At 52.2% G+C, this 19,714-nt stretch overlaps 1 protein-coding gene across 2 annotated transcripts in view; it reads left to right on the plus strand.

The window, feature by feature from the left end:
• Positions 1-2,288: 2,288 nt before the first annotated feature.
• Positions 2,289-19,714, plus strand: part of LOC103634629 (putative GTP diphosphokinase RSH1, chloroplastic) — a 49,018-nt gene continuing 31,592 nt past the window's right edge. For both annotated transcript variants that reach the window (XM_008657215.3, XM_008657211.4), the window contains exons 1-5: positions 2,289-2,655; positions 2,761-2,972; positions 13,531-13,704; positions 14,337-14,402; positions 14,491-14,583. In XM_008657215.3, the coding sequence (XP_008655437.1) occupies positions 2,610-2,655; positions 2,761-2,972; positions 13,531-13,704; positions 14,337-14,402; positions 14,491-14,583 (591 nt within the window). In that variant the 5' untranslated portion in view covers positions 2,289-2,609. The remainder of the gene's footprint in view (positions 2,656-2,760; positions 2,973-13,530; positions 13,705-14,336; positions 14,403-14,490; positions 14,584-19,714) is intronic.

A 19,714-nucleotide genomic window follows, 5' to 3' on the forward strand; every position in this document is an offset into this window, starting at 1 on the left:
CCTCCGGCGGAGCTGGCCGGATGAGACGCCGGTCTTGTTCTCCGTGACCCGAGTCGATTCGGGGTAGGATGATGATGGCGCCTCCTGTTGACGTGGCGGTCTGTGCCCTAGGCAGGGCGACGTGGGGGTTCCTCCGAAGCCGAGGTTGAGTCTGCCTTTTGTTGCCGTGGCCGAGCCCGAGCCAAGGGGTCGGGCGAGGCGGAAGTCGTTCGGCCGAGGCCAGGGCGGAGTCCGAGCCCTGGGGTCGGGCGAGGCGGAGTTTCGTCGTCTTCCGGGCGTTAGCCCAAGTCCGAGCCCTGGGGTCGGGCGGAGCGGAGTTCGCCGTCTTCCGGGTCTTAGCCCGAGTCCGAGCCCTGGGGTCGGGCGGAGCGGAGTTCGCCGTCTTCCGGGTCTTAGCCCGAGTCCGAGCCCTGGGGTCGGGCGGAGCGGAGTTCGCCGTCTTCCGGGTCTTAGCCCGAGTCCGAGCCCTGGGGTCGGGCGGAGCGGAGTTCGCCGTCTTCCGGGTTTTAGCCCGAGTCCGAGCCCTGGGGTCGGGCGGAGCGGAGTTCGCTGTGGCGCCTTTGCCAAGGCCTGACTGCCTGTCAGACTCACTCTGTCGAGTGGCACTGCAGTCGGCGCTGTCCTTCTGTCAGACTGGCCAGTGGAGCGGTGGAGTGACGGCGGTCACTTCGGCTCTGCCGGGGGCGCGTGTCAGGATAGAGGTGTCAGGCCACCTTTGCGTTAAATGCCCCTGCAATTTGGTCAGTCGGTGTGGCGATTTAGTCAAGGTTGCTTCTGAGCGAAGCCAAGGCCTCGGGCGAGCCGGTGATGTGTCCGCCATAAAAAGGGGGCCTCGGGCGAGACGGAAGTCTCTCGAGGTCGGCTGCCTTTGGCCGAGGCTAGGCTCGGGTGAAGCGTGATCGAGTCACTCGTGTGGACTGATCCCTGACTTAATCGTACCCATCAGACCTTTGCAGCTTTATGCTGATGGGGGTTACCAGCTGAGAATTAGGCGTCTTGAGGGTACCCCTAATTATGGTCCCCGACAGCTATAAAAGGGCAGGATAACCTTCTTGCTCACACAAGCACATCTGTTGTAACACGCTCCAAGTAATACTAGGATTAGCATACACTGGAGTAGGGCGCGAGCCTGAACCAGTATAACCCCCTATCTCAGATCCATAGTAGTGTCTCAGCAATTCACTATTCGAAGTGAGCCCGCGCTAGCATCCCGTGCCGAACACGAATCTTATTGTCCACCACTTTCCTAAACCACAACATCATATATCACATAAAAAAAGTGAATAACGAGTTCATTACCACACACATTTAGTTCACATAATCAAGAGTCACATTTTAGAACAGATAAAATTTGACATTTCGACTGGGTATATGATAAAACCGATTAAAATACCGAACACCGAACCGAACCGAAACAAAATCAAACTAAAAAAAATCTCAATTTCAGTTCGGTTTGATTTTCGGTGTCCAACCTCGATGGGGGCACCGGTCGGATCTCACGACCTCGTTACCTTCAGCTTTGGCAGAGGACACACAAACAAGAAATGAAAGACAAAAAAATAAAGCACTATTTTTATGATTAATGGTCGTGATGGATATTTTTAAAAACTTTATTAAAGTTAGATTTGGTGGAGCATCGTTTGAACTGCCCTACCAATACATTCACCGTTTCAGTGAACCAAACTGATAGTATAGCAGATATCGGATCTGATCTTTTTAGTAAACTCCAAAGCATGTCCTATGATATGGGTATTGCGTAGCCTTTTGTTTATGTGTTCTATTAGATGACGGCATCAGAAAATAATCTATGCTAGCCCGCCCATGTGATCGCTGGCGATACATTGAATGGCCATGTGATCATGGGAGATTTTAAAATTTCTCTTCGTTGTTAGTCAAAACTCAAAACAACCTCAAAAGCAAGTGAAGAATGGACTGCTTGAACAAGACATGCATGCGTCTCCCCCAAAAGAAAAAAAAAGATTCTCTGGATCATCACAAGTTCACAACTAATAAATTAAATAAAAAATGTATTATAAAAAACTGGCATTTTCGCGTCCTTATTTGCATGAACAAATTTTCGAAGACATAAACAAAATTTTATAACGCTCACAAAAGTAAGGCGTGAACCGCAGTCCTGCATACCATTTTTGAGGCCCTTGCCTTCCGGGCTTGAGGTGCTCAGCTGAGAGTACCTCTACTGGCACGATACAAGTAGAATCCAGTGACCAACGCCATACTGGCAAGGAAGCCATACAAAAATCACAGATATTGCCGTCTAAAATTGCACGAAAATAGAAGGGTTGGCTGCGTAGTGCAGAGGCCAAGAGTAGGGCACCCGGCGAAGGAGGGCTGGGCCGCTGGGGGCAGTCACGCACGCAAGCACCCCTCCTGTTCCATTTCACCACGGCCGCGGCCTTTGTGTGGCTGTGGCCTCCGTCTCGTGCTATCTCTTCTTCGAGTTCTTCCGCCTCCCCTCCCCTTCCTCCCCCCCTCGGCAAAGCCCGCCTTCTCTCTCGGTCTCGACGCGACCCGCCGCTCCCTGCGGCTGCGCGCCCAATTCACGCCCCACTGGAGGCGGCGGCGAGCGCACGAGTGCCTCAGCGCCGCCGATGAGGCTGCGCCGCGCCATGCAGACCTCGCCGCCCACCGTGTCCGGTAACAGATATCGTTCTCCGCCCCGTTTTACGATTCTGTGCGCTGCTAGGGTTCTCGATTTGCCGCCTCTCTAGAGTCTGATGCTTTTGTGGTGTCTGCGTGCAGCGTCGTCTCTAGAGTGCGTGAGCTCGTGCAGGGCCGCCTCGTGGAAGGGGGGCGGAAGGCCCTACGAATGCAGCGTACTCTTGTGCGCGTGGAACGCGCCGCGCGCGCTCACGGGCGCGCTCGCCAGCACCGCGCAGTGCTCGTCGTGCGGCCACGCCGAGGCCGGAGGCGGCTGGAGGAGGCGCGGGCGGTCGCGTCGGAGTAACAACTCGGTGCGTTTCCACTGCTCTGTTGTTGTTTCTGTTATTCAGGCTATTCATGCCAATGTATCGATATGGTTTTCGTGTTTTGCCTACTTAATCCAGCAGTGTTGAAGTAGCAGTAGTATCATTCTGGTAGCAAACAATGCTTTGTCACTTACGCCAGTCTCAGCGGGAGTTTCATCTGAATTTCATTTGCATTTTCATATTGTCACACGTCAACAATTTGATGAGTTGGCAGATGTAAGAACACAGGTGTGGAATAGGGTTGAGCACCGCTCCCGGCACCCGATCTCCTCTCACGAAGGACTAGAATTCAAGGGTATCGTGGTGTTACACGGCAAATCCGCCGCCAGCCAGATGCAACCGGTCCTACCTTCTTCCTTACGTCCCCCCGTTCTCAGCTATTCCTTACATAAGATAAAATTTCCCACACCCACTCTGGACGCCGAACTCTACGATGTAGCCCACTGCGGCCCATATACTCTACTATTGAGCCTTCTCAGCCGAGTTGTCTTTCCTGCCACCAAGCCTCCACCAGCCATACCCTTCTTGATCCTCACATTCTCCCCTCCTTCAGAAGGGGCTTGTCCCCAAGCCTCATGGTCCGGGAAACGAAGCTTGAGAGAGTCGACATCCTCCCAGGTAGCAAGCTCTTCCGGCCATTGCGCCCACTTGATCAGGAACTGGAGCTTGTCACCAGATGGTCGACTGACTTGACGACGTTGAGGATTTTCTCAGGTATCTGCAAGTTTTCAGACAGCAAGGGTAAGTTGGAACTGACCTGCAGATGTGGTCCAATCGCCTTTTTCAATAGTGAGACATGGAAGACAGGGTGAATATTTGAAGAAGCCGGTAGCTGGAGCTTGTAAGCTACTGCCCCTACTTTGGCTTCAGCAGGAAACAGACCGAAATATTTGAACACTAACTTGTGATTAGCTCTTTTGACCAGAGAAGACTGCACATAGGGTTGAAGTTTGAGATACACCATGTCACCCACATCAAAGTAGGGTTGAAAACGGACGGAAAAAATCCCGTCCCGACCCGTACCGTTTTCTATATTTGACCCGACCGTTTCTGTATTTACGGAAAAATATGGAAACGGAACGGAAACGGGAGAGGGCTTATTCCGTCCGTTTTTGCGGGATCCCGTTTTTTTCCGGATTGAACCCGTATTTATCCGTATTTGACAAATATGGGACGAGCCTAATATGCATTAGTATATAAACTAAATCCTCGTGTATTTAGGTGACAAATTATAGCACAATTGGCTATTGTGACCACCGGCTCTTTTCAAATGACAAGTGATCTAAAGTCTTAAACAACATCGGATGTAGCTAAATGTACACATTTAGCAACCAAACAACAATATAATGTTGCCTCTCTATATCTATTTGTTTTATGTTATTGTTTTGCCAATCAATCACTAGTCAAACATCAATAACATTTTTATTTGTATTAAATTATGAGTTTCCGTTAGTATTTTCGCTTCCGTTCGTTTTCGCAATTCCGTTTATCCCGCTCCCGTTTCCGTTCCCGACTATTCCGGACCCGATCCCGTTTCCGATGATAAAGTGCGGATACGGAAACGGGAGAGGGGTTTTTCCATTCGTTTTCGTCCGTTTTCATCCCTACATCAAAGTTCATGTCTGTACAGTGGGTGCTTATCCGCTTGCTGTTTTTGGCATTGTTTTGCCCTGGTTAGCTGCTGTTGTACCAACTGGAGCATTAGCTTTCTCTCAGCAAACCATTCTTGGAGTGAGGGCACAGAGGGGGTAGCCATATAGAACCTCAAATGGAGTTAGTTTGAGAGAAGCATGGTAACTCGTGTTATACCAGAATTCCGCGAGGGAGAGCCAACTTTTCCATTTGGTGGGGCAAGGTTGAGCAAAACAGCGAAGGTATGTTTCCAAACATTGGTTGACTCTCTCAGTTTGACCGTCCGATTGGTGATGGTAAGCAGTAGAGAGACGATTGAGGAGATGTGTGGCGGTGTGCAGGGCCTTTGCCCAGTAGCTGGCAGGGAGAGATGCCTGGAAGAGAAGGCAGCGAATCATGTTGGTGGTGATGCGAATGATGCGTTCGGCCCAGCCGTTCTGGGGAGAGGTGTAGGGGCACAACAGACGCAACTGGACACCATGGGTGAGGAAGAAGGATCGAGAGGCGTTGTTGTCGAATCGCGACCATTATCACACTGGAGGGCACGGACGAGCGACGGAATTGGGTGGAGACCTAGGCAAAGAAGTGGATCGAACTCCATAGAACAGTGGTTGTCACTAGTGAAACGACGAACAGAGAGAAGGGGATGAGTCAGACCGGGAGCAACAGGGACGTCGTTAAGGTAGAATGGTCCCGGAAGAACCGATGCACCTACTGAGGTGATCGGGAGGGTGGAACCGTTGCCCACAACGATAGAGGGAGGATGTTAGGGGTGTGGTGGATGGGATTGGAATAATGAGCTAGTGGTAGGAATAGTGTTGAAGGAGGCTCCAGAGTCGACCATCCAATCGAGGAAGAGGGTAGCGAAGCCACAGGGTGCGCGGAAAGAGATAGGGGAGGTGACAACAGGGTCTTGATCGCCAGGGAGGCAATCACAGCTCTGGGAAAGACAAGTGGTCCAGGCACGTGGCGGTCCACATGTGGGTGAAGCTCGACACAGTCACAAAGGATAGGGCTCAAGGCGCAATCGAAAGTCACGAAGGTGCCCCTGACAAGCTAGCCGTCGTGGAGGAGGACGCGCATAGGAACGGGGCCTGGGACAGTAGCCGCGACGGAGGTAGGAGTCGCCTGAGGCAAAACCAGAGGGGCGGAGGATGGTGGGACCCCGTATAAGGATGGCATGGGGCTGGGAAGGAGAGCGCGACCGACTGGGGAAATGCCGGCGTGCGCGCCAACAGGGAGAAGAGTGCTCGGTGGCCCAGCGGCAGCGGCGTGCGAGAGAAGGGCGCCAGGGTAGGCGATGGGGGTCGCCATGGAGGGAGCAGCGCAGGGGGCAGTGCATTGCAGGAGGCTGGCGGTGGGAGGCACCGACGGGAAGGTGGGCGCCGATGTAAAGCACTGGGCGCGTGGCAGCACAGGTCGAGGGCAGGTTGGCGGGGAAGACGCCAGGGAGCAGAGGGGGCTCAACGACGGCAACAGGCAGGGCGGCGGTGCTGATGCGAGCACGACAGGATCCGGTGGCACTGGCGGCGTGGACTCACCGGTGACAGACGGAATCTGGCGGGATGATGTGGATCAGGACGGCGGCGCTAAGGCGCAGGGCCTGGCGGCACGGCCTGGGGGGCAAGCGTGGCCACAGGCCGACGCGACGACGGTAGGGGGTGGGGCTCCAGCAGCCTGGGGAAGGAGGAGGGGGGCGGCCGACGATGCCTGGGCAGGGGGTGCCGACGGCTGTGGGGTGGAGTAGGAGGGGAAGAGAGAGAAGCTGGCTCTGATACCAAGTTGGAATGGGAAACCCTAACCCTAGCTGGGTTACGAGTGCATATATATAAGCTGAGTAATTGGGCCAAGCCCATTACACTGTGGGTATGCAAGTAAATACACAGGGACTAGCCCCTAAACCTTAACAATACTCTAACAATGTTGATGCTGGTAGAATATATCATGAGTTAGAAAGGTGACTCTAGTGATTGCACACAACTTCATGAAGGCTTAGCTTTATAGCGCACTTCTATGTCATTTATTTAATTTTATACACAAGAAAATTGCATTTCTTAGTCCTGATGGTCATTGCTGTCCTTTGCTACTATCTGACTGAATACCTGAAATGCAATATCTTCAGCGGTAGAACTGCATTTTAGTTGTGGATGTTTGGCCTTATTGGCCTTGTAATAGGGGTTGACAAGTCTTGTCTCCCCTACCTATTTTTTTCTCCTTAATGAAATGACACGCAACTCTCATTCGTTTGTTCAAAAAAAAAGAACTGCATTCTATCCACTTGAATCACATTTACTCTAGTAAAGGTAATTTCTTTTCTGTAATTGAAGTTAATGAACAATACAACTGGAAAATTGTTTTTGCGTGCACTGCATGCCATTTTAGGTTCCAAAGTAAACAAGCTGTGGACAGATTCACTTTCAATAATCCTGTCTTCAGGAATCAAGAATCCTGTAATCACTTGTATAGCAGTTACCACTCTTTCATGTACCTGCTTTTGACAATAAATCAATAACTGACATGTTCCTTTTATATTGTAGATGTTTCTTGTTTACTGTTATTATTTTGTTTTTGCCTTCTAGTTTGCAAGACAGTTTTCTATTGCCTTTCTTGACCATTTTCTGTCTACATTTTGTGTATTTTCTGTCTGAACTTAATGTGTATTGAGTTGACATACTCTCTCTTACTGCCTCGGTGCCAAATTTGTCCTAAGTCAAGCATTTCTAACTTTGACCAAGTTTTAGAAAAAAATATGTTAGCATGTACAAGTTCAAATAAATACACTATCAAGACATATTTCATAGAGAATTTAGTGAAACTAGTTTGATATTGTAGATATTGATTCAATTTTCTATGAATTTGGTCAAAGTTAGAGAAGACTTAGGACAAAGCTAAAGTGAACTATAACTTGGAACAAGAGCACTAACTAGATATATAATACTTTATCTGTTACTGAATAATTGCTATATCTGTTACTAAATAAGTTAGTTTAATCATTGTCTAATGTGCAATCTTGTGCTTTGTGCATGTTAGTGCCTTAGTGGTGGATGGAAGAGTTTGATAACATACATTCTAGAATTACATCTATTCAGTCATAGAGCATAAGAGGGTTAAGGAATAGTTTCTAGCGCAAAGAGGTTAATATTTCATATTGTCTCATTAAATCATAAGGAAATGATTGAATTGTAACGCACCTGAGCTGAGAAAAAAAGGTAATGTGCATACACCGTTCATTGTAGGCAAAACACCGTTCCTTTTTAGCTTTCCACTTGACTATGGTTCAAATTTGAACGATGGCGACCCTTCCTTTCCCGCCTGACCCTTCCTATCCCCTGGACCTCTCCTCTACCCCCGACGCCTCTTCACCTTCCTCCACTAGCCCCACGCCGGAGACCACTCCGATCCCGGCGGCCAATCACCTCTCTTCTTCCCTGGCGTCGGCGGGGCCCTCTGCGTGCGGTGGTCGTTCCAAGGCGCAACGGTGGTGTGAAGACGGCGCGGCGGGCGTGGGTGCTGTCCCGGCGGCCGTGGGTGCGGTCCCGCCTCCGAGTCGGCTCTCCTACAAGGATGCGCTGGTGTCCTCACATTCCTCTGTTTCACGTTTAGCGGGAGAGAGTGCTGGTGGCGGCTGGGAGACTGTCCAGAGTCGTCGCGGCCGCCGCTTGGCTTGCCGCCCTCCCCGGCCAGAGCCCAGACCCGTTCCAGTTGATCTGCGGGGCATATGTTTCAACTGCTTCTCTGCTGATCACCGAGCGGCGCGGTGTTGGAACCGTGTTCGGTGCTTCTTCTGCAGATGGCCGGGGCATCGTGTGAGCGAGTGCCCGCGCAGGCAGACGAACCTGGTTGCTCCTCAGACGAACCTGGCCGCTCCTGTGCGCAGACTGGTGTGGCAGCCAATTTCCAAGGAGGCCCCGGCGGCGGTCGCTGGTGCTGACCACGCCATGGCGGGTGGCTCGGCGCTTGGTGGTTCAGATGCCGCGATCAGCGGGAAGCGGCGTACCCACCGTGGGCAGCAAAGGCGCATGGCCGGGTCTGGTGGTGGTCTTGGCGGTGATCCTCTGCTGCTGCCTTCGGGAAACTTGTCGCCCACGGCTCAGGACGGTCCTCGTCATGTGAGGTTTATTGGGCGGTCCAGAATGATCGACCGTGCTGAGTTGGAGCTTCGCCATGCCCTGATCGTCAGCGTTGTTGGGCAGGAAGGAACTGGTTGCGCCACGGAGGTTAGAGAGGCGCTCGCCTCAAGGTTTGACCTTGATGCCGATGCGCTCCGCCTACGTCGTGCTGCGCCAGGTTCCTTTATTGTCCTCTTCCCTTCAGAGGAGCTGGCTGTGCGGGTGTTTAGTGGAGGACCGTCGCTCCTTGTCCCTCCACTGAGGTTGCATATTAAGAGATGGACTAGGCAGGCTTTTGCTTCGGGCGGCGCCTGGTGTTCTGGCCTTGTGTGATGTTGTGGTTCCCGATTATTCCCTTGATGGTGCCTCTGCTGATTTGGCTGCTGAATTGAGGGAGGATTCGATTTTGGCAGTGAGTTGTGTTGACAGTGCTTCTTCTGCTAGATGGAATTTGAAGCCACCTGTTTTTAAGGTCTACTCCAGGAGGTTGATACTATCTATTTTGGATGATCAGGATGGCACGTTGGTTCAGTCGGGTCTTGATAATTCTATGGTGATCTCTTCGCCCTTGTGCGAGTTCCAGTGTTTGGTCACTAAACCGGTGGATGCCTTGCTGCCAACTCCACGGTTTCCCAAGAGAAGGAAGAAGCCTCTACCCAGTAATTTTACAAGACATGCTGGGACATCATTAAAGTCGATATAATGGCTGCTCTTAATTCCCTTTACCATGGAGATGCCTATAAGCTTGATTTGCTGAACTCAGCGTATCTCATTCTTCTTCCGAAAAGAGAAGATGCTTCTTCAGCTGGTGTTTTTCGACCAATTAGCTTGATTCATAGTTTTGCTAAGTTGGTCACTAAGATCCTCGCTAATCGTTTGGGGCCATATCTTCAAGACCTAGTGGCAGCTAACTAGAGTGCTTTTATTAGAGGAAGGTCAATACACGACAATTTCATGCTAGTGCAACAATCGATTAAGTTCCTTCATAAGAGGAGGATCTCTAGTTTGCTGCTGAAACTGGATATTTCCAAGGCTTTTGACTCAGTCTCGTGGGCGTTTTTGTTGGAAATTTTGACACATTTGGGCTTTGGTCCTGTTTGGCGTAATCTGATCTCCAACTTGTTATTCACTTCTACTCAGGTGCTCCTGAATGGCTCGCCTGGTAATCATATTTTTCATCGGAGAGGTCTTCGCCAGGGAGATCCTCTTTCTCCCATGTTATTTGTGTTGGTTATGGATGTTCTTAGCAGCTTGTTCCGGGTTGCTGAAAGTAGAGGCTTGTTGCAGAGCCTTGGGGGTGCTGATGTCCGCAGTAGAGTCTCCATCTATGCGGATGATGTGGTCCTTTTCATAAAGTCAATTGAAGCAGACCTGAATTGTGCTAAGATAATACTAAACTGTTTTGGTTCAGCTTCCGGTCTGGTAACCAATATGCTCAAGAGCAGTGCTATTCCAATTAGATGTGATGATCAGCAGGTGCTTGTTGGTTGTAGTGTGTTGCATTGCAGTCCCGCTGCGTTTCCTTGCAGGTATCCGGGGCTGCCCATCTCTGATAAAAAATTGAGGAAATGTGACCTTAAGCTATGGATTGAGAAGATTGCAGACCGTCTGCCTAACTGGAGTTTGTTCAACCTGGCTGGGCGGACTGCGCTGGTGAAGTTTGTTCTATCGGCCATTCCGACTTATCTTCTTATTGCAATCAATGTCCCTCAGTGGGTTATTAAATCAATTGATAAAATTCGGCGAGGATTTCTTTGGAGAGGAAGAAAGGAGGTTAATGGTGGTAGCTGTCTTGTTCCATGGGAAGTTGTCACGAGGCTCTGAAGTTTGGTGGGCTTGGGATCCCTAACCTTAAGTTCAAAAGCTGGGCATTGCAGGCAAAATGGTTATGGTTGGAAAAGACGGATCTGAGCAGACCTTGGCGTGGGCTGTCCCTCCCAGTGCAGCGTCAGGTTAGACCGTTTTTTGACTTGTCGGTTTTTACCATTTTAGGGAATGGGGCTACTACTCTCTTCTGGTCGGACAGATGGATTCATGGGAATACTATCCAGGACATTGCCCCTGAGGTGGTGGGTATGGTTGGCCGCAAGGCGTATTCTTCCAGAACGGTGGCACAGGCTCTGGATAATTGGCATTGGGTCAGTGACATTCGTGGTCCTCTTTCCTTGAGAGGGTTGCAGCAATATCTGTTGTTATGGGATACTTTGGGGGAAGTTAGGCTTTCTCATGATGCTGACAAACATGTTTGGATGCACTCTTCTTCTGGGATGTTCTTCTCAAAGTCTTGTTATAAGGCTTTTTTCATGGGATCAATTTCGTTTGAGCCATGGAAATGTTTGTGGAAATCCTGGGCTCCCCCAAAATGCAAGTTCTTCCTCTGGTTGGCGATAAGGAATAAGTGTTGGACTGCTGATAGACTAAGGAGGAGAGGGCTGCAACACCCGGTTGTTTGTGTCCTTTGTGACCAAGAGCAGGAAACAATGCAACATCTTCTGTGTACTTGCAGTTTTGCCAGGCAATTTTGGCATGCTATCCTTTTTCCCTTGAGTCTTGGGGATCTCATTCCTGCTGTTGATGAAATCTCATTTGCTGATTGGTGGAGGAAGGTGCTTAAGAAGGTGCCCAAAATCAGAAAGAAAGGCTTCAACAGTCTCATTATTTTGGGGTCTTGGTGCCTATGGCTGACTAGAAACGAAGCTGTTTTTGATGGTGTAAACCCTTCCCTGTGCTTTGTTAAAAGTTTATTTCTGAATGAGTTAAGTTGCTGGGATAGGGCTGGGGCTAAGCAGCTAGCAAGTTTTGGTCTTCCTGCTATTATGAGTAGGGTCTAGATTGTGGTCAAGTGTTCGGTTTGCCCTATGGGCATTGTACTTTGGTCCTCTTGGACCTTTTCCTCTCTTAATATAATGACGTGCAGTCCTCCTGCGCGTTCGAGAGAAAAAAACTATGGTTCAAATTTTGCAAACATTTATTTAGGTTAATCATTGTAGCCTAATATTTGGTGTAAGTATCTGGTCTCCTAAGATTTTTGCCACCTCATAAACAAACCTGAGATTATTGTCCTTGTAGAACAAAACAATCTATGTATGACTCCACAACATCCTTTTGTAGCCTTGTTGGACAATGCGATCATGTTATTGAAAACTAAAAGACCATTCCTGTTGATGCCTTGACCATCTCATGTCCTATTCAGTTTTGACCCACTGTTATAGTCAGTTTCCCATGTAATATGCACTGTGATCTCCATTCTCCAGTTTTCCTTGGAATTCATAGTCAGACCCCATTGCAGAATCATGTTTTCTCCGGTACAATATCTAGTAATGTGGTGAAATATCAAGTAATTCGGTTTTGTTTTTGGTATATTGACAACTGCAACAGGTAGCTAGTGCAAGGAAGGTATAAGTCTGGGATCACTCTGCTACTACCTCACATTAAGCCAACTGGAAGGAAAGGTAGGTAGCATCAGGTGCTTCCTGATGCTAAGGGAGTGGCACTCTGGGCTGTGGATAAGTTATAGGTAGTGTGGGGTGAGGAGCAGGCGACACACGCCCTGGCCCCTGGCGCACACTATAATGAGTTATGTAGCTGATGACTTGTTCAAAGGTTTTTCAGAGGGTTCTAACACTACTGAAAGACATTCCAATTTTCCTAATATAACTAACTAGAATTTAGGAGCTTATAATGATTTCATACAACCTGAACAATATTCAGGTTTTTTCATGCTCAACGGGTTTCCTGGACAGCAAATTCAGCATAGAAGAGGGCTGTCCAGGAAACCCTTGTCTGGCAGATTACTTTAAGCTCTGGGATTGTCTCTCTGGTTTTGAGCTGCACCCTCTCATTGAAGATAGACACATCTTTAGTATAGCCCCAGATGGAAAATATTCAGCGAAGGCAGCTTACAAGGGTCTCTTCCTGGGATCCTGTACATTTGGACACTATAAGCGGGTTTGGAAAAATTGGGCTCCATCAAAATGTCGTTTCTTCCTCTGGCTGGTGGCCCATAACAGGTGCTGGACTGCTGACAGATTAGCAAAAAGGGGGCTCAATCATCCTAGCAGCTGTCCACTGTGTGATCAAGAACCTGAAACTATTAACCACCTGCTGGTCTCATGTGTGTTTGCAAGGATTTTCTGGTATAATCTGCTCAGAAAGTTCGGGTTGGATAACTTGGCTCCCCAGCCGGGCCTGACTTCCTTCCTGGAATGGTGGGAGATAGCTTCTGAAACAGTTCAGGGAATGGTCAAGAAAGGTCTGAGTTCGCTGATCTCTTTGGGGGCCTGAACGATCTGGAATCACCGCAACAGATGCGTGTTTGATGGACAGACTCCCAGTCTCCCCTCTATCCTTCGGCAGGCTGATGATGAGAGAAGACTTTGGGAATTAGCTGGGGCCAAGGGTCTCTCCTTCTTGGCAGCTTCTTTGACAAATGGCTGAACCCTACTGTTTCTATTTTAGTAGTTTTTTGAGTCTGGCATTCTTAGACTCTTTCACTTATGTGCGGTACTGGCCTCCGTAAGGAGTTAAATGTTGTAACCCTGGTCTACTATAGACCTTTTTCCTCTTCTTAATATATTTTAAGGCGCAGTTCCCCTGCGCTTTCGATAATTTTTTTTTGCTTCATACTCCACTTTGTGATGATGCTGATTATGTTATAGTTAAGTCTGTGAGTTAATACCATGTCAAATTATGGTTATTTTGTGAATGTTACATTTAAAAAAAATGCATTCACATTTTCTTGGCTAAATATTTAAGTAGTTGAGTTTTTCATTTTCTGATAGTCTTTTACTTGTTTTTTTCAGTTACCGCGCATCACCCTGGATGAGGACATCAATAGAGGGAAATTTGGTTATGATCCATCGCGTGCCTACTCTACAAGTTTTGTCAGATCTTGGTCTACTATTGTTGACCGAACATGGAGATCTTACTGCTATTCATCATCTGATTCTTTCATCTCTCCAGAGACTTTGTGGGAGGTGTGTCATTGAATCACTTATGTAATTTGCACTTTTGCACATATCTGAAGAGCTACATTTTCTAGCTTCGATCAAATCCCTCGATTTGGTTTGCAGCCTTATGACCATTCAAAGTTCTTTTGGGGCAGCAAAAAACACAACAGTGTAGGGGTTTTCCCTTTTATTAAATATATGATATATATAGTGCTTTCCACCTTGTCTCTAACATTTGCACAAATATTCTAGAATATGTAAGGAATAGGGATCGTTCTATTCCTGGTAATGGAACACCACAATTATTTCCTGCTCCATGGTGCCAACACATGTTTTAACTAGAAGAAATTAGATAGGAGTCAAGCTCATTGGTGCTTTTGAAATGTAGTTCTGGCCAGAGTAAAATACATTCATTTCAACAGCCACATGGCCACACTAGTTTTACCAAATGGTACCCGTTTGTTGTTAGTTGTTACTTGGTAGTATGTTTTGCTCCTTTGAGTTCGAAACAACATTTTTTTATGTTCAAGTTTACCTACAAACCTCGGGTGCTACTAAGTCCTTAGGTGAGGCAAGGCTCGACTTTAATGCTAGATTTTCTTATGCGAATCAAGAATCACTTCAATCATAGTGAATTGTAACTTTTTTCTGCATAACAGGATCTCAAACCAGCTGTTTCATATCTTCAACCTGAAGAGTTAAAATTTGTGCATGATGCTTTGAAGGTAACTGGTTCACAATATCTTCCTTCAGTGCTATTTGAGAAAAGACTGCACGAACGTCTGCATCACTATAGTTCATTAATAACCGCAGTTGGCATATGAAGCACACAGTGGACAAAAACGGCGAAGTGGAGAACCATTCATTATTCATCCTGTTGAAGTTGCTCGTATTCTTGGAGAGCATGTAAGTAGTAATATGACCAGTATCATTGACATTAGTGAAGTACTCCATCCTGAAATATAAAGGATTTTAAGATGTCCTAAGCCAAACTCTCCTAAATTTGACCAATTTATAGATAAGAATATTAACACCCATATTTTTTTTGAACGCGCAGGAGAGCTGCGCATCATTAAATTAAGAGAAGAAAAGAGTCCAAAATGGACCAAAGTACAATGCCATAAAAGACAGAACACGAGACCACCAAACTCCTGCTGCGCACAGTACTCCAGCCTCCTTCTGCGCATGAAAAGAACATGACACAAAAGGAGACAAACAACAGATTTGGTGTCTTAAGTAAAAAAAAAAACTCGGCCGAGAGGTAAAGACCGCCCTCCCGGTATTTTATATTAAGAAGAGACCGAAACATGGTCCCGGTCGAGAAAACCCCTGAACCCTGGCCCCCATCACTAACGGGCCGAGTCAGCTGCCCACTCCGCAACAACCCAACCGGAGGGTGGTGTCGGGGACCATAATTAGGGGTACCCTCAAGACGCCTAATTCTCAGCTGGTAACCCCCATCAGCATAAAGCTGCAAAGGCCTGATGGGTACGATTAAGTCAGGGATCAGTCCACACGAGTGACTCGATCACGCTTCACCCGAGCCTAGCCTCGGCCAAGGGCAGCCGACCTCGAGAGACTTCCGTCTCGCCCGAGGCCCCCTTTTTTACGGCGGACGCACCTCCGGCTCGCCCGAGGCCTTGGCTTCGCTCAGAAGCAACCCTGACTAAATCGCCACACCGACTGACCAAGTTGCAGGAGCATTTAACGCAAAGGTGGCCTGACACCTTTATCCTGACACGCGCCCCCCGGCAGAGCCGAAGTGACCGCCGTCACTCCACCGCTCCACTGACTAGTCTGACAGAAGGACAGCGCCGCCTGCGCCACTCCGACTGTAGTGCCACTCGACAGAGTGAGTCTGACAGGCAGTCAGGCCTTGCCAAAGGCGCCATAGCGAACTCCGCTCCGCCCGACCCCAGGGCTCGGACTCGGGCTAAGACCCGGAAGACGGCGAACTCCGCTCCGCCCGACCCCAGGGCTCGGACTCGGGCTAAGACCCGGAAGACGGCGAACTCCGCTCCGCCCGACCCCAGGGCTCGGACTCGGGCTAAGACCCGGAAGACGACGAACTCCGCTCCGCCCGACCCCAGGGCTCGGACTCGGGCTAAGACCCGGAAGACGACGAAACTCCGCCTCGCCCGACCCCAGGGCTCGGACTCCGCCCTGGCCTCGGCCAAACGATCTCCGCCTCGCCCGACCCAGGGGCTCGGGCTCGGCCTCGGCAACGGAAGACAGACTCGACCTCGGCTTCGGAGGAGCCCCCACGCCGCCCTGCCTAGGGCACAGGCCCGCCACGTCAACAGGAAGCGCCATCATCATCCTGCCCCGAATCGACTCGGGTCACGGAGAACAAGACCGGCGTCCCATCCGGCCAGCTCCGCCGGATGGGCAATGATGGCGCTCCACGAGTTCTGTGACGACGGCGGCCCTCAGCTCTCTTACGGAAGCAGGGCGACGTCAGCAAGGACTCGACCGCTCCAACAGCTGTCCCTCCGCCAGGCTCCGTCGCTCCTCCGACAGCCACGGCATCACGCCAGCAAGGTGCCAAGACCTCTCCGGCTGCCACATTGGCATGTACCTAGGGCGCTAGCTCTCTTTCCGCTAGACACGTAGCACTCTGCTACACCCCCCATTGTACACCTGGATCCTCTCCTTACGACTATAAAAGGGAGGACCAGGGCCTTCTTAGAGAAGGTTGGCCGCGCGGGACCGAGGACGGGACAGGCGCTCTCTTGGGGCCGCTCGCTTCCCTCACCCGCGTGGACGCTTGTAACCCCCCTACTGCAAGCGCACCCGACCTGGGCGCGGGACGAACACGAAGGCCGCGGGACTTCCACCTCTCTCACGCCCGACTCCGGCCACCTCGCCTCTCCCCCCTTCGCGCTCGCCCACGCGCTCGACCCATCTGGGCTGGGGCACGCAGCACACTCACTCTTCGGCTTAGGGACCCCCCTGTCTCGAAACGCCGACAGTTGGCGCGCCAGGTAGGGGCCTGCTGCGTGCTGACGAACAGCTCCCCGTCAAGCTCCAGATGGGCAGTCTCCAGCAACCTCTCCGGCCCGGGGCGGTGCTTCGTTTCGGGACTCTTGAGTTCATGTCCTTCGACGGCAGCTACGACATGATACTTCTTCCACCGCCGCGACAACGACAATGGCGGCCGACAACCCGCCCGCCGGTGGCGGAATCGACGACACCTTCCCCGCGTGGTGGAAGAACAACATTCGAGCTCGCTCCGTTCTCTCCCCCGCCAACGGAGGAGGAGGCGGGGCCATCAAGGCCAAGCGGGGGGCCGCGCTTCGTTGGCCGTCGAGCGAATCGACGCCTCCGACGCCCCGACGGAAGGCACGCCGGACGTCGACCTCGCGTTCGAGACGAAGGCAAGCGCCGTCCCCCCGCGACACGCTGACCCCGAGCAAGAAGACGACGCCGGCGCGCTCGCGGAAAGCCTGCAGGACGTCGCCCTCGTACCTGAGATGACGGTGCAACCAGTCCCCGATGTGACTACGTCGCTCCTCGTCGACCAAAAGGTACCGACTAACTCCCATCTTACGTCATTTCGACTCGGCCTCAACCCGCCAAACGACCTCGCTTTGGCGGGCGCTCTCATTGAGGCGAGTGCAACCCCACTGGGGTTTCGTATGCGGTCGCCTTGGGACCGGCTGACGGACGTCTCGACCTACGGGCCCTCTGGGTCCGAGGAAGATGACGATCCCAGCATCTGTTGGGATTTCTCCGGACTTGGTAACCCCAGTGCCATGCGGGACTTCATGACTGCATGTGACTACTGCCTCTCCGACTGTTCCGACGGAAGCCGCAACCTTGGCGACGAGAGCTGCGGCCCAAGCCGCGAATGTTTCCACATCGAGCTAGGGGATCCCTCCGAAGGCAACCATCTCGGCATGCCGGAGGACGGTGATCTTCCTAGGCCGGTGCCTCGCGCCGACATCCCACGGGAGCTAGCTGTGGTCCCCGCTCCGGCGGGGGGTTACGACCCACAACTCGAGCAAGTCCGCGAGGCGCAGGCCAGGCTCAACGAGGGAACAGGAGCGCTTGAGCCAATCCGTCGGGACGTCGGGCAGGTATGGGCGGGCCAATCCCTGGCCGGAGAAATACGTCACCTGCCCCAAGGTCTCCAGCACCGCGTCGCCAACGATGTCAGGGTCAGGCCGCCGCCCGCATCCAACGGGGTTGGTCAGAACCTGGCAGCCGCAGCGATGCTCCTCCGCGCGATGCCGGAGCCATCAACCACCGAGGGTCGGCGAATCCAGGGAGAGCTCAAGAATCTCCTGGAAGGCGCTGCGGCCCGACGGGCCGAGAGCACTGCCTCCCGAAGGCAGGGATATCCCTCGGAACCTTATGCCGCGACTTCCCGATTCATGCGGGAAGCCTCGGTCTACACCGGGCGCACGCGTAACACCGCGCCTGCGGTTCCGGGCCACCTCGGCAACGAGCACCATCGACGCGACCGTCGGGCCCACCTCGACGAAAGGGTGCGCCGAGGCTACCACCCCAGGCGTGGGGGGCGCTACGACAGCGGGGAGGATCGGAGTCCCTCGCCCGAACCACCCGGTCCGCAGGCCTTCAGTCGGGCCATCCGACGGGCGCCATTCCCGACCCGGTTCCGACCCCCGACTACTATCACGAAGTACTCGGGGGAAACGAGACCGGAACTGTGGCTCGCGGACTACCGCCTTGCCTGCCAACTGGGTGGGACGGACGACGACAACCTCATCATCCGTAACCTCCCCCTGTTCCTCTCCGACACTGCTCGCGCCTGGTTGGAGCACCTGCCTCCGGGGCAGATCTCCAGCCTTCGCTGGCAATTTCCAGGGCACATACGTGCGCCCCGGGAATTCCTGGGACCTTCGAAGCTGCCGGCAACAGCCGGGGGAGTCGCTCCGGGACTACATCCGGCGATTCTCGAAGCAGCGCACCGAGCTGCCCAACATCACCGACTCGGATGTCATCAGCGCGTTCCTCGCCGGCACCACTTGCCGCGACCTGGTGAGCAAGCTGGGTCGCAAGACCCCCACCAGGGCGAGCGAGCTGATGGACATCGCCACCAAGTTCGCCTCTGGCCAGGAGGCGGTCGAGGCTATCTTCCGAAAGGACAAGCAGCCCCAGGGCCGCCCATCGGAAGAGGTTCCCGAGGCGTCTGCTCCGCGCGGCGCCAAGAAGAAAGGCAAGAAGAAGTCGCAATCAAAACGCGACGTCGCTGACGCGGACCTTGTCGCCGCCGCCGAGTACAAGGACCCTCGGAAGCCCCCCGGAGGTGCAAACCTCTTCGACAAGATGCTCAAGGAGCCGTGCCCCTACCATCAGGGGCCCGTCAAGCACACCCTCGAGGAGTGCATCATGCTTCGGCGTCATTTCCACAGGGCCGGGCCACCCGCCGAGGGTGGCAGGGCCCGCGACGACGACAAGAACGAAGATCACAAAGCAGGAGAGTTCCCCGAGGTCCGCGACTGCTTCATGATCTATGGAGGGCATGCGGCGAATGCCTCGGCTCGGCATCGCAAGCAAGAGCGCCGGGAGGTCTGCTCGGTGAAGGTGGCGGCGCCAGTCTACTTAGACTGGTCCGACAAGCCCATCACCTTCAACCAGGCCGACCACCCCGACCATGTGCCGAGCCCGGGGAAATACCCGCTCGTCGTCGACCCCGTTGTCGGCAACGTCAGGCTCACCAAGGTCCTGATGGATGGGGGCAGCTGCCTCAACATCATCTACGCCGAGACCCTCAAGCTCCTGCGCGTCGATCTGTCCTCCGTCCGAGCAGGCGCTGCGCCCTTCCACAGGATCATCCCTGGGAAGCGCGTCCAGCCCCTCGGGCGACTCGACCTCCCCGTCTGCTTCGGGACGCCCTCCAACTTCCGAAGGCAGACCCTGACGTTCGAGGTGGTCGGGTTCCGAGAAACCTACCACGCCGTACTAGGGAGGCCATGCTACACGAAGTTCATGGCCGTCCCCAACTACACCTACCTGAAGCTCAAGATGCCGGGCCCCAACGGGGTCATCACCATCGGCCCCACGTACAAAC

Source organism: Zea mays, chromosome 1, assembly GCF_902167145.1.
Source record: "Zea mays cultivar B73 chromosome 1, Zm-B73-REFERENCE-NAM-5.0, whole genome shotgun sequence".
NCBI classification, from domain to species: Eukaryota; Viridiplantae; Streptophyta; class Magnoliopsida; order Poales; family Poaceae; genus Zea; species Zea mays.